The sequence below is a fragment of the Rhodotorula toruloides genome, assembly GCF_000320785.1.
Source record: "Rhodotorula toruloides NP11 unplaced genomic scaffold Scaffold6, whole genome shotgun sequence".
Lineage (NCBI taxonomy): Eukaryota > Fungi > Basidiomycota > Microbotryomycetes > Sporidiobolales > Sporidiobolaceae > Rhodotorula > Rhodotorula toruloides.
Window position 1 is genome coordinate 274,518 of NW_015622966.1, and position 10,591 is coordinate 285,108.

Here is a 10,591-nt window from a genome sequence, read left to right on the forward strand (position 1 = left end):
AGCGGCTTCGTGAAGGCGTTGAACAGTACAGAAGAAGCCGCCTCGAAGGCCTCATAATCGCGAAGGGTGAGTAAGCGGTTCGAGGTGAAGCAAGTTTCTCCTCGCTGGTATCGCCCCATGAGGCTGAGAGCGGAAACGAGGGGCATGCAAGTCAATCACTTCGATACTCGCTATAGAACAAAGACAAGGGATGTGTTGCGCAGAGGAAGGGCGTCCATGCCTGGCGTGGACGGAAAGAAGGGCTTCGACGGAAAGCTCGATGCTCATGCATCCGCAGGTTCCGGCTTGACCGAATTGCGACGACTGGGCGAAGGTCGTGCATCGGAGGCGTCGGCGAAGGCCTGGCTCGATCTTCGTTTTGCTGCGATGCGAGACGAGCGCTTCGTCGCCTGTCCGGCAGGGTCGACGTTGGCGCAGGAGCTCGACGTAAGGACGCCTTTGTTAATCGATGCGGATTGCTTGTCTGTCGCCGCGGACGACTCCACCGGGTCCGTCGATGTTGACGAGGTGACCATGCTGGCGCGGCGCTTCTCCTCCTCCGCGAGCTTGGCCGTCAGGTCGCTCTTCTCTTCCTCCAGGGCGTTGCAGCGCTCTGTGCTGGCGTCGACAGCGTTTCTGAGTCTCAGGATCTCCCTGGCAAACGCCTTGATATTCTCGTGATCGGTGGAACAGCCTTCTTCGTGCTTCGCAAGGTTGGCACGCGTCGTGCGCGTCTCGCAGCCCTCGACCGCACGGCATCTGCGGGTCGATATCTGTTAGCAAATGCGCACGTCGTAGGAAAGGACGCAACGCACGTCCATTGGGCGCATTCCTCGTCGATATGCGTTGGCATGACGCCTCTTCCGCCAGCCATGGTTCTTCCGCCCTCCGCAGTCCTTGCCGCCTTGTGGGCATTCGATCTTGACCTCAGGGCAGGTCTTGTAATGAGCCTCGAGATCGGTCGTCTTGTAGAGCCTGCGGCAATGCGAGCAAGGTGACTGGCGGAAGGCGCACTGCAGGTCTGACGGTGTCAGCGGGTCGATTCAAAGCGGGCCAGGACGTTCACTCACGCCTGCTTCGTGCGCTTCGTCGTTTTGGGCGGGTCCGGTCCACGCACAACCGGGATTCCTACACTTCACCCTGCAAGCAAAGGTCGGATCAGCGCCTCCAGCGCGTTCCGCCTCTCCTTCTCCTGAGCCACTCACTTGTACGCCTCAAACGCTCGGTTCAGCATGGGAGATCTCCGTACGTTCAGCTTCAACGGCGCAGCCGCACAACCTCGATCGGGACAGGTGTCGGTTGCGTAGAGGGTGAACGCGCAGGCGCTGCATCGTACATGTTCGCTAGCGCATAGGAGGTAGGGCGGATAAGCGGCATTCTTGCAAGCGGGGCACTTGAGGAGGTCGGGTAGAGTCGAGGTGAATCTGTCGAGGGCGATGGACGGCATGGCTGTTCGAGACGGGCGTCGTGGGCGTGGGCGCGTGTACGAACGGTCGTGTGCTAGGCGTAAGACAAGATGCAAGCGCGTTCAGGCAGCCAAAGCGAGCAGGAGACAGAGCGACTAAGAGGGAGGAGGAAGAGCGCGACGGGGGAAACAAACAAGGGTGGTCAACGCGTTCGGTGGGTCTGCCAACTGCGACAGAACTGCGACGGTCTTCCTAGATCCTTGGTGGACGCGAAAGCCTGGTCGACGCGTGAGGAAGCGCTTTCGACGACGCCGACAGCAAGTCCTTGCGCTGACGATCGCTTCCCTCGCTTTAATCGCATCGCTGTACATCCGAGACAACGAGATGCAATGCAAGTTGAAGCGAACGAGCCCGCGAGGGCAAAAGCGGAAGAAAACCTTTAGAAAGTCCGAGCGAATGAAAGGCGAAGGCGAAAGGAACAAGCGACAACTCGAGATGACGGCTCAAAACTCGGGCGAAAGGCGAGGCGACTTGTCGGAGCGAACGGCTGGGCGAGGTCCACCGCGCTTGAGACGCATGCGAGGAGGCGAAGAGCGCGGACTCAACTCGGAGTCTTCGTCGCTGGGCGCCTTGCGCTTCGATGCGATGCGGGCGGAGCGTTTCGGGCCGTGCGCGAGTTCGTCAGCCTTTGAAGTTGAGGCGGCGGGTTCTTCGGCCTGCGGAAGGAGATCCTCGGTATCGCTCGAGGAAGGGAAGACCTTCTCCTCCTCGTCGCTCGAAGCGGTCAAGTCGAGCGCCTTGTTGGTCGCGCGCTGGTCAGCAAGCTTCGCATTCTCCTCGATGGTGAGCTTGAGCTGAAGAATCTCGTCGTAAGCGGCGCGGCAGCCCTGTTCGTGCTCGTCAAGGTTGGCGAGAGTCGTCTTCGTCCTGCATCCGGGAACGGCGGAGCACCTGCGTGGGCGCATCGATCAGCGCTGCGGCAGAGATGAATCAAGGAGCGCACGTACTGCCACTGAGCGCATTCGGTGTCGAGGTGCTGCTGCATGAGACGACGCCTCCTCATCCCGCCCGCCTTGAGACCGCCGCAGTCTTTGCCGCCCTGCGGGCACTCGATCATCTGTTCGGGGCAGACCTGAAGGTGCTCGGTGCGCTGCGAGACCTTGTAGAGAGTCTTGCAGGCCTTGCAAGGGACCTTGCGGTGCTGGCACTGCGGGAGGCGGTAGTCAGGCGGTTGCGCCCAGTCGAAGAGCGCCGGCTATCACTCACACCGGAGGAGTGCTGCTGGTCGTTAGCGACGCTGCCTGTCCAGGGGCATCCGTCGTTTGCGCATCGGATCCTGCGCGAGGTGAGGTCAGCCAAGTCCACCCAAACTGCGGCTCGCACGCACTTGTAGTCCTCGACGGCCCTATTCATAAGCAGCGACGGCCTGAGCGGGAAGACCATGCCCTGCCTGCAGGTCGGGCAGGCAAACGACTGGGCTTTGACGAGGCGATCCGCGCAGGTCGCGCAGAGGGCGTGTTCCGACCAGCAGACAAGGACAGATGGATACGCCGCTTCGAGGCAGACTGGGCAGTGGAGGTACTCGGGCACTTTCTTGACGAAACGGTCGAGGTCGAAGCCCATCGTTGCCGGGTTGCGATGAGGAGGACCAAGGCTTCGGGACGTCGAGGAAGGGCTCGCGAAGGTGTGCGCGCAGCACGAGCAGTCAGTACAGAGCTGTAGAGTATCCGCTCGATGCGCCTAGAGCCGTTTAGCGGAGAAAGCAAAGGTAGCGAGCGACCGGAAAGAGGGAGAGGAGCAGGAGGAGGAGGGGCAGAGGTTTCGACGCTTTGAGTCGGTCTGTCGCCTTCAAGTGGCTAATATGAACGTCCTTCGTCCCACTATCGACGCGAGGGAGCGCTCGGGTGCCAGGCAGCCTCCGCTTCCCCCCTCGTTCTGTCTTCGAGAAGCCTGGGTTTCCCGCTCGTCTCCGCACTGGCATGCGCTGCTCGATAGTAGAAAAAGGATGCATTTCAACTCGAATCGGACGTGACGCAGCGGCGAAGCGGTCGGAAACTGGACGAGCACGACGGCGAAGCGGAGAAACGAACGCAGACAAAGCGAGGCGGCTTCAAGTCTCGGCGGCGCACAAGAGGTGCATGCGCTTCTTAGGCGTCTCATTCGAGCGGTCGAGAATGCGGGGCCTTTGGAAGGTGGGAGCAGGCGGAGGGTCGCCATAGACGTCGATGACGAAGTAGTCGTTGGCCTCCTCGTACTCCGCCGTCGAACGGAAGAAGCGCTTTGGCAGTTCAGCGGACATGTCGGCCCACCTGTAAGTCGAGACGACCTGACTCGAAGACGTCGACGTGAACATCTGTTGCTCGTCAGCTGCGAGAAGCGCCTTGTCGGTCGAGGTCGCGAAGTCAATCATCTCGACAATCTTGTCGGGCACACGCTGTTCGGCAAGCTTGGCGTTCTCCTCAACCGTGCGCTTGAGGTGGAGGATCTCCTCGTGAGCTGCGCGGCAGCCCTTCTCGTGCTCGTCGAGGTTGGCGCGCATCGTCCTCGTCTTGCAGTCAGGAACGGCGCGGCACCTGCACAGCGAAGTCAGCCAAGGTACGACATCAGTTGTGATACATGAGAAACTCACTGCCAGTGCGCGCACTCCTTGTCGAGGTGCTCCTGCATGAGGCGACGCTTCTTCCGCCCGCCCGAGGATCTGCCGCCGCAATCCTTGCCACCCTGCGGGCAATCGATCGTCTTCTCGGTGCAAACGTCGAGGTGTTCGTCGCGCTGAGAGAAGACGTAGCGAGAATCGCAGAGTCTGCAAAAGACCTTGCGGAACGGACACTGCAGACAACAAGTCAGACGGGCTGTCGGGGTAGAGCTTCGGCAAGCTACGCACCGAGTCTGAGTGCTGCTCCTCGTTGACGACGGTGCCCGTCCAGGAGCATCCGTCGTTCTCGCACTTGATCCTGTTGACGCGAATACAGGTCAGCTAGTCGCTTCTGTCGTATTGAAGCAAATGACTCACTTGTAGCCCTCGATCGCGCGCTTGATGAACAGCGAAGGCTTGAGCGGGAAGACCATGCGCTGCCTGCACGTCGGGCAAGCGTACGACTCGTTGGCGACGAAACGGTCTGCACACTGGCGGCAGAGCGCATGTTCTGACCAGCAAACGAGGACCGGCGGGTACGCCGCTTCGAGACAGGCGGGGCAGCGCAAGTGCTGGGGAACCTCCTTGTCGACGAAACGGCCGAGGTCGACGCCCATCTTGCCGAGTTGCGATGAGGAGGAGGACGGAGGAAAGAGCGCTCGCGAAGGTGTGTGCGCGGCGCAGCCAGTCAGTAAAGAGCTGTAAAAACTCGTTCGACGTGCTCAGAGCCGTTTAGCGGAGAAAGCGAAGGTAGCGAGTGAGCGGGAGGAGGAAGAGAGCGAAAGTGCAAGATCCCGCCTCCCCATGGCTCGAGTGACTGCCTAGACCGCCGTTGAGAAGGCTAGCACACTTGTCCGCAGCAGCGCCGCGTACGAAGATCCTTGCGAGAAGGGGAAGAAGACGTAAACCTCGCTTTTTCTCCTCCTCGCTCGGTCGCTCGCAGGCTTGGGACCGTAAGGCTGGGAATGCATACAATGCGTCTCTTGAATTGCAGGACCGAGCCGGTTCGAAGCGGAACGGCGAAAGGAGAGCCCACAAGCGGAGAAGCGAAAATGGCGGCGTGCGGCATCCTCGCGCAGGTCAACTCACGCCTCGGTACGCCTCGTCTTGGCAGAGCGAGACAAGTCGGTAGTCGAGGCACCAGTAACCGAAGAACTCGAGGCAGCCGCACCGTCCAGGGCGGGACCATCGGGCGGACCGCGCTTGGAAGCGAGACGAAGAGAGCGCTTGACGCCCTGCGTCGAGACGGCAGTTTTGGCAGCAGGCGTGACCTCCTTGTCGGTCATCGTCGTCGAGTTGATCATGCTCGAGCGCTTCTCCATCAGCTCGTCGTAGAAGACAGCGATTTTGGACAACCTGTCGACCTCATTCGAGAGAAGCTCGTTCGAGGCCTGCTTCTCCTTGATAGACTGTTTGAGCTGCGCAAATTTGTCGTTGGCAACACGGCACGCCTTCTCGTGCGCCTCGAGGTTAGCCGAAGTCGTCTTCGTCGGGCAGCCCTTGGTAGCGCGGCACCTGCGAGACGGGATCAGACGGCGTTGGAAGTTCAAAGAGCGGAAAAGACGCACTTCCACTGAGCGCACTCCGTCTCGAGGTGCTTGGGCATCAAGCGACGCTTTCGGAAGCCGTGCGAGGCCCTGCCGCCGCAGATTTTGCCGCCCTGCGGGCACTCGATCTTCTTCTCGGGACAGGTGTCGTAGTGAGTCGAGAGCTGCGAGTAGATGATCGTCCTGCTGCAGTGCGGGCAAGGTGTCGGGCGGAAGGTGCACTGCGAGCACGAAAAGCGAGGCGCAAGAGGATCGGCGTTGTAGTCTGGCTAAGTCAGAGACTGCAAACCTGCGCTTACCACAATGCCATGCTGGGTGTCCTCCGTGATGCTACCCGTCCACGAACAGCCCTCGTTCTTGCACGTGAGTTTGAGAGAGAACCGAGGTCAGCGCGGTCAGCACCCTCCCATTCTCTTGCGCTTGAACTCGCCTGTACGCTTCGATCGTCCTCTTCAACAGCGGCGAGGGGCGAGGCTGGGCGAGAAGCGCGCGAGAGCAGACACCGCAGTTGGCGGCGACTGGACCGGCAGGAGGAGGTGCGGCAACAGCGCCCACAATGGGGGCGGCGGGAGGCTGGATGCAGGCCGCGCACTTGACGTGCTCGTTCGGGCAAATGAAGTACGGTTCATAGGCGACCTGGCGGCACCCTGCGCACTTGACGAAGTCCTGAACCTCCCAAGAGAACTTGAAGCGGTCAAGAGGGATGCCCATTGCTCGCGAGCGCGTGTGCGCGTGTCGTGCGCAATTAGCTTTGGAAAGGGCAGGAAAGCAGTTCGGGCGACCAGGCGCGGGTGAGCTGGTGAGCGAGCGAAGTCGAAGAGGGAAAGAGGCAGGCGCGCAGGCGAGCGCGACAGCTCCTCCGCGAGAGCGGTGAAGGGGCTTGCGAGCGATGATAGAGCGTTTTTGAGACTCTTTGATGCTCGTCTGACGTCCGTATACCCCTGCGAACCTTGCGTTACATCGCAGCTCGAAGTCTCGAGGGAATTGAAGGCACTCGCTTGCTACAGTAACATTACAGTTGCACACGGTTGCTGTCACGCCTGAGGAAGGTCCCGGAGTGCCCGCATGCGTTTGGGAAGCAGAGGCAGATTGCTTCTTGCGGCCCTCCGACGAACGATGCAGCAGTTGAGAGATTCGGCCGCACAGCAAGACGGCACGCTGAGCAGATGTTGTTGTAGCGCGGAGTGTGGGAAAGTCTTCGACGACAGAGTCGAGGTTGAATGCGTCGAGCGCCGTCAACAGCTCAGCAATGACCTTATCGACACCTTCTTCGCGCCCCGGAGCAGTACGCTCGAGGAGGATCTGCTCGGCGGCGTCGGAACAGCCCTGCTCATGTGCAGCCAGGTTGGCCAAGGTTGAGCGGGTATTGCAGCCGGCGACGACACGGCATCTGTGCGTTTTCGGGTCAGCATGAGTGTCATGTAGATGTGAGATGGATCTAAGTCGCACGCACCGCCACTGCGCACACTCTTCATCCAGATGCTTCCGCATCTCGCTCCGCCGCTTCTCCGGACAGAGGGGCCCGCCTTCGGGGCAGGGTATGAGCTTGCGTGCACAGACAGCAACATGGTCGGGTTCGATTGTGCAAGGCGTGTCGCGGAAAGTGCACTGGCAACAGCTCGCTTAGCTTGAAACATGACCCGGAGGAGAAGGGCAGACTCACTGTCTCGGCATGCTTCCGTTCATCAAGGAGGCAGCCAACCCAGTCACATGCGCAGTGGCGGCATGTGTACCTGCGCGAAGCCGAACCTGTCAGCGCACGGCATGGGTGCGAGGGGGAGGACCGTCAACCAACTTGTAATCCTCGATGGCGCGCTTGAGGACTGCTGATTGGACTGCAGGCATCAACATTGCCCTAGAGCACAACGGACATTTGCTTGAGCTTGGCGACTGTCGCAGTCTGACAGCGCATGTCTGGCACATATGGTGTTCGACGGCACACACGACGACGGGCGGATACGAGACGTCCATGCACACAAAGCAGAGAAGGTGCTCGGGGATCGAGGTGACAAAGCGCTCTACCGCCAAGCCCATGGCCTATTGTAGAAAGGGTGATAGAGCCGAGGGAAAGACACGCCGAGCGAAGTCCGGCGGAGACGTGGACCAGGGTTCCGAAGGCTTGGAATGAAGCGAGAGGGTGGAATCAAGCGAAAGGGTGGAAGGAATCCGTGGGACGCCTCAGAGCGACGAACGCCGAACCTGGCGAGAGGGATTGAGCTGGACGCTGAAGGGGAGGGGGAGTTCAAGATCGGCTGAGCTGGCTAGCGAGGTGAGAGGTAGCACGTCTGCCGCGTAAGCGTCGACTGTGAGTGCCTGACAATACAGTCTGGGCGGCCAAGTCGGTCGGAACGCGGGAGGTGAACCTACGAGCGGCGAGTCTGGTCAGTCTGGCCGTTCTCGCGCGCCCCTGGGTCACTGAGCGCTGATCGAGGCAGCTCAAAGTGGCCTGACACCTCTGTCCGTCACTTACAAGGCGACCGTGAAGCGTACTTGCGTAGTCCAGAACTGATCAAGAGGCTAGCTCGGCGGCAATGGCGGGCGACTGCCTGTGTGCGCGTAAGCGGTACAAGTACTCTGAGCGACGCGCAGGTCGTGCGAGCGAAGCGGTCCAGCAAGATTCGCCAGGAAGCGAGCGAGCTGCGGAGGAAGAAAGGGTGGTCGGGAGCGAGTGATGAGAAGGGGAAGTCCCGCCTCCCCATGCCTCGAAAGACCGACAGACGTGCCGCTCTGATCCCTCATAGACTTGCACCCAGCAACGCCGCGTACGAAGATCCTTGCGAAAGGCGAAGAGGACGCAAGACTCGCTGTCTTTCTCCTCTACTATACTGCTCGTACTCAAGGACGTTCCAAGATTCGCGTTGGGTCTACTCCTGCTAGTAGAATGCTAGATTGTTCCGCAGCAAAGATTGTACGGACACCGCGGCAGCGAGGCGATACAAAGGCGAGATGCGAAAGGCGGGTGTGGAAGGACGTGATCAGCTCGGAGGAGGTGCCGAAGGCGAGCATCCCAGCCATAGTCACTACGCTAGCGCTGGAGCGGGCGGAGAGGCTGGCGCAGACTCCTGGAGGACGGCGACGTGGGGCGAAGGAAGCGGTTTGGCGAGAAGTGCCGTCGCAGCGAGTGTCGCACGCCTGTGACGCCGCTTGGTCGCCCGAGTGAGTAGCTGCTTGACGAGGGTGCACGTCGAGACGGTACGCTCGGCGGGTTGACCCGCTGGCCAGTCGAACCTGGGTGGAGAGGCGTGTCTCGTCGGGTCGAGCGAGTCGAGCTTGGCGCGAAGTTCGGTGAGGATGGTTGCGAGGGTCTCGTTACGTCCCGAGAGGGCTTCTTCGAGCTTGGCAATCCGGGCGGCAGCGTCGGCGCAGGTCTTCTCGTGAGCGGGAAGGTTCGCAAGGCTGGTTCGGGTGTCGCAGCCCTGGACGACGCGGCACCTGTAGACAGCAAGGAGATCAGTACTGTGGCAATAGCGGCAAGCGAGTGAGCTGGACGTACTGCCACTGCCCGCAAAAGTCGCTGAGGTGCTTCTCCAACTCGCAACGCTTCTTCCGCGCACACCGTTTCCCACCTTGCGGACACAGGACGACCTCTTCAGGGCAGACCAACATGTGTTGGACGCTGCGTGAGTGCTGGTAGGGCGTCTTGCACAACGCGCACGGGATCTCTCGGAAGTCGCACTGCGAGGAGCAGGTCAGCGGAAGACGCTCTGGTCAACGAGGGCAGGACGCACCGATTTTGCGTGCGTCGGTTCGTCGAGAAGGCAGCCGACCCACTTGCAGCCGGTGTAGCGGCAGGTGACTCTGCGTATCGAAGCGTCAGTTCGGCTCATCCCGCCGCCTCCTCGAAGTCGCCAGACTCACTCGTAGTCCTCAATCGCGCGCTTGAGCACCCCCGACGTCCGCACCGGATCAAGCATCGTCTGCGCGCACATGGGACACTTGCCTTTGCTCGAGGACTTGCGCAACTCGGTCGCGCAGCTCTCGCACATCTGGTGCTCGAGAGCGCAGACGATGACGGGAGGGTAGGAGACATCGAGACAGACGAAGCAGTGGAGGTGTTCGGGAAGCTGAGTGGTGAAACGCTCGACGCCGAGACCCATAGAGCGGGAGGACAAGCGAGAGTACGGAGGAGGATACGAAGGTCTCGCGATGGATACGGTGCGAAGTCAGCAGGCGCGACGTCAGCGGTTGCGCAGACTCAGCAGCAGTAGGTTCGAGTGCGGTTTGTCGAGAACAGGCGAGCGATGTTGAGTTTTGACAAGCTGGAGTTGGCGTACTGCAGGCGGACGAAGGAAGTACAGATCGGCCGAAGACGCGCTGAGTCAATCCGGCGGGGTAGGGGAGCGCATTTCGCCCTCAGTAAGCTTGACAACAACGGAAAAAAGGTCGATGGAGCTGCTGGACTCGTTCGAGGTGTCGCGCCGACCTGTGCGAGAAGGACGAGGTCAACCACCGAACGCACGCATCGCAGAACACGAGTGCTTACCACGAGCGTCCGTTAAAGTACTTCGCGCCATCCTCTGCCGCTGAAAGGCTGCCACGCGCCTGTCTCCCGCCTGCGTAAACCACGACCCTGGGTAACTGATGAAGCGTTCCACCTCGACGATGACAGTGAGCCAGCGGCGGTGCGCACGCCAACAAGTCCCGTAACAATCGCTCTGGCAGCAGCGAAGCGTACAGCGCGCCCACGTCGAGTTGAGCAGGACGAGGAGCGAGGTGCGGGAGGGAGAGGTTGTATTGGCTGGCGATTCCGCCGTCATCGCGAGTCGAGAGCTCTATACGTCCAGAGCTGGCTCGCTCGACACGTAAGCACCTCAAGCAATGAGAAGCGGGGCAAGGAGTGCGGTGGTAGACGAGGAGATGCGTAAAATTGGGAGAGGCATGAACAACACACAACACTCAGACCGAACAGACTCCTCCCGACCTCCAAGGCTCACCCACCGCGTCCCCAGGTCCTCCCGCGACGAGGCGGCGAGTCAAACCTCGACCTCTTCCCTCCTCCTCCCCCTCCTCCCCCTCCTCCCCCT

The 10,591-nt window shown here is 60.8% G+C and overlaps 6 protein-coding genes across 6 annotated transcripts in view; all 6 read right to left on the minus strand.

Annotated features, from left to right (window-relative positions):
• Nucleotides 1-263: 263 nt before the first annotated feature.
• On the minus strand, nucleotides 264-1,426 carry RHTO_07189 (ubiquitin-protein ligase; the record flags this gene model as incomplete). The annotated part of the gene is made up of 5 exons (XM_016420847.1): nucleotides 264-738; nucleotides 795-865; nucleotides 906-992; nucleotides 1,050-1,119; nucleotides 1,185-1,426. 5 exons carry the CDS (start codon nucleotides 1,424-1,426, stop codon nucleotides 264-266), a joined length of 945 nt encoding a protein of 314 aa, XP_016274574.1.
• Nucleotides 1,427-1,888: 462 nt separating this feature from the next.
• On the minus strand, nucleotides 1,889-3,008 carry RHTO_07190 (TRAF-like zinc finger; the record flags this gene model as incomplete). The annotated part of the gene is made up of 4 exons (XM_016420848.1): nucleotides 1,889-2,336; nucleotides 2,393-2,592; nucleotides 2,652-2,721; nucleotides 2,773-3,008. 4 exons carry the CDS (start codon nucleotides 3,006-3,008, stop codon nucleotides 1,889-1,891), a joined length of 954 nt encoding a protein of 317 aa, XP_016274575.1.
• Nucleotides 3,009-3,495: 487 nt separating this feature from the next.
• Nucleotides 3,496-4,637, minus strand: RHTO_07191 (TRAF-like zinc finger; the record flags this gene model as incomplete). The annotated part of the gene is made up of 4 exons (XM_016420849.1): nucleotides 3,496-3,958; nucleotides 4,015-4,214; nucleotides 4,270-4,339; nucleotides 4,399-4,637. 4 exons carry the CDS (start codon nucleotides 4,635-4,637, stop codon nucleotides 3,496-3,498), a joined length of 972 nt encoding a protein of 323 aa, XP_016274576.1.
• A 468-nt stretch (nucleotides 4,638-5,105) lies between these two features.
• Nucleotides 5,106-6,278, minus strand: RHTO_07192 (zinc finger, TRAF-type domain containing protein; the record flags this gene model as incomplete). Its single annotated transcript, XM_016420850.1, has 3 exons — nucleotides 5,106-5,535; nucleotides 5,589-5,753; nucleotides 6,004-6,278. 3 exons carry the CDS (start codon nucleotides 6,276-6,278, stop codon nucleotides 5,106-5,108), a joined length of 870 nt encoding a protein of 289 aa, XP_016274577.1.
• Nucleotides 6,279-8,587: 2,309 nt separating this feature from the next.
• On the minus strand, nucleotides 8,588-9,664 carry RHTO_07193 (zinc finger, RING-type protein; the record flags this gene model as incomplete). Its single annotated transcript, XM_016420851.1, has 4 exons — nucleotides 8,588-8,999; nucleotides 9,061-9,242; nucleotides 9,296-9,365; nucleotides 9,426-9,664. The coding sequence occupies 4 exons, from the start codon at nucleotides 9,662-9,664 to the stop codon at nucleotides 8,588-8,590; spliced, it is 903 nt and encodes a 300-aa protein (XP_016274578.1).
• An 833-nt stretch (nucleotides 9,665-10,497) lies between these two features.
• Nucleotides 10,498-10,591, minus strand: part of RHTO_07194 (TRAF-like zinc finger) — a gene marked incomplete at both ends in the record, with an annotated part of 1,259 nt that continues 1,165 nt past the window's right edge. Inside the window, one exon of the mRNA XM_016420852.1 lies at nucleotides 10,498-10,591. This exon is cut by the window's right edge and continues 414 nt beyond it. Within this exon, the coding sequence (XP_016274579.1) occupies nucleotides 10,498-10,591 (94 nt within the window).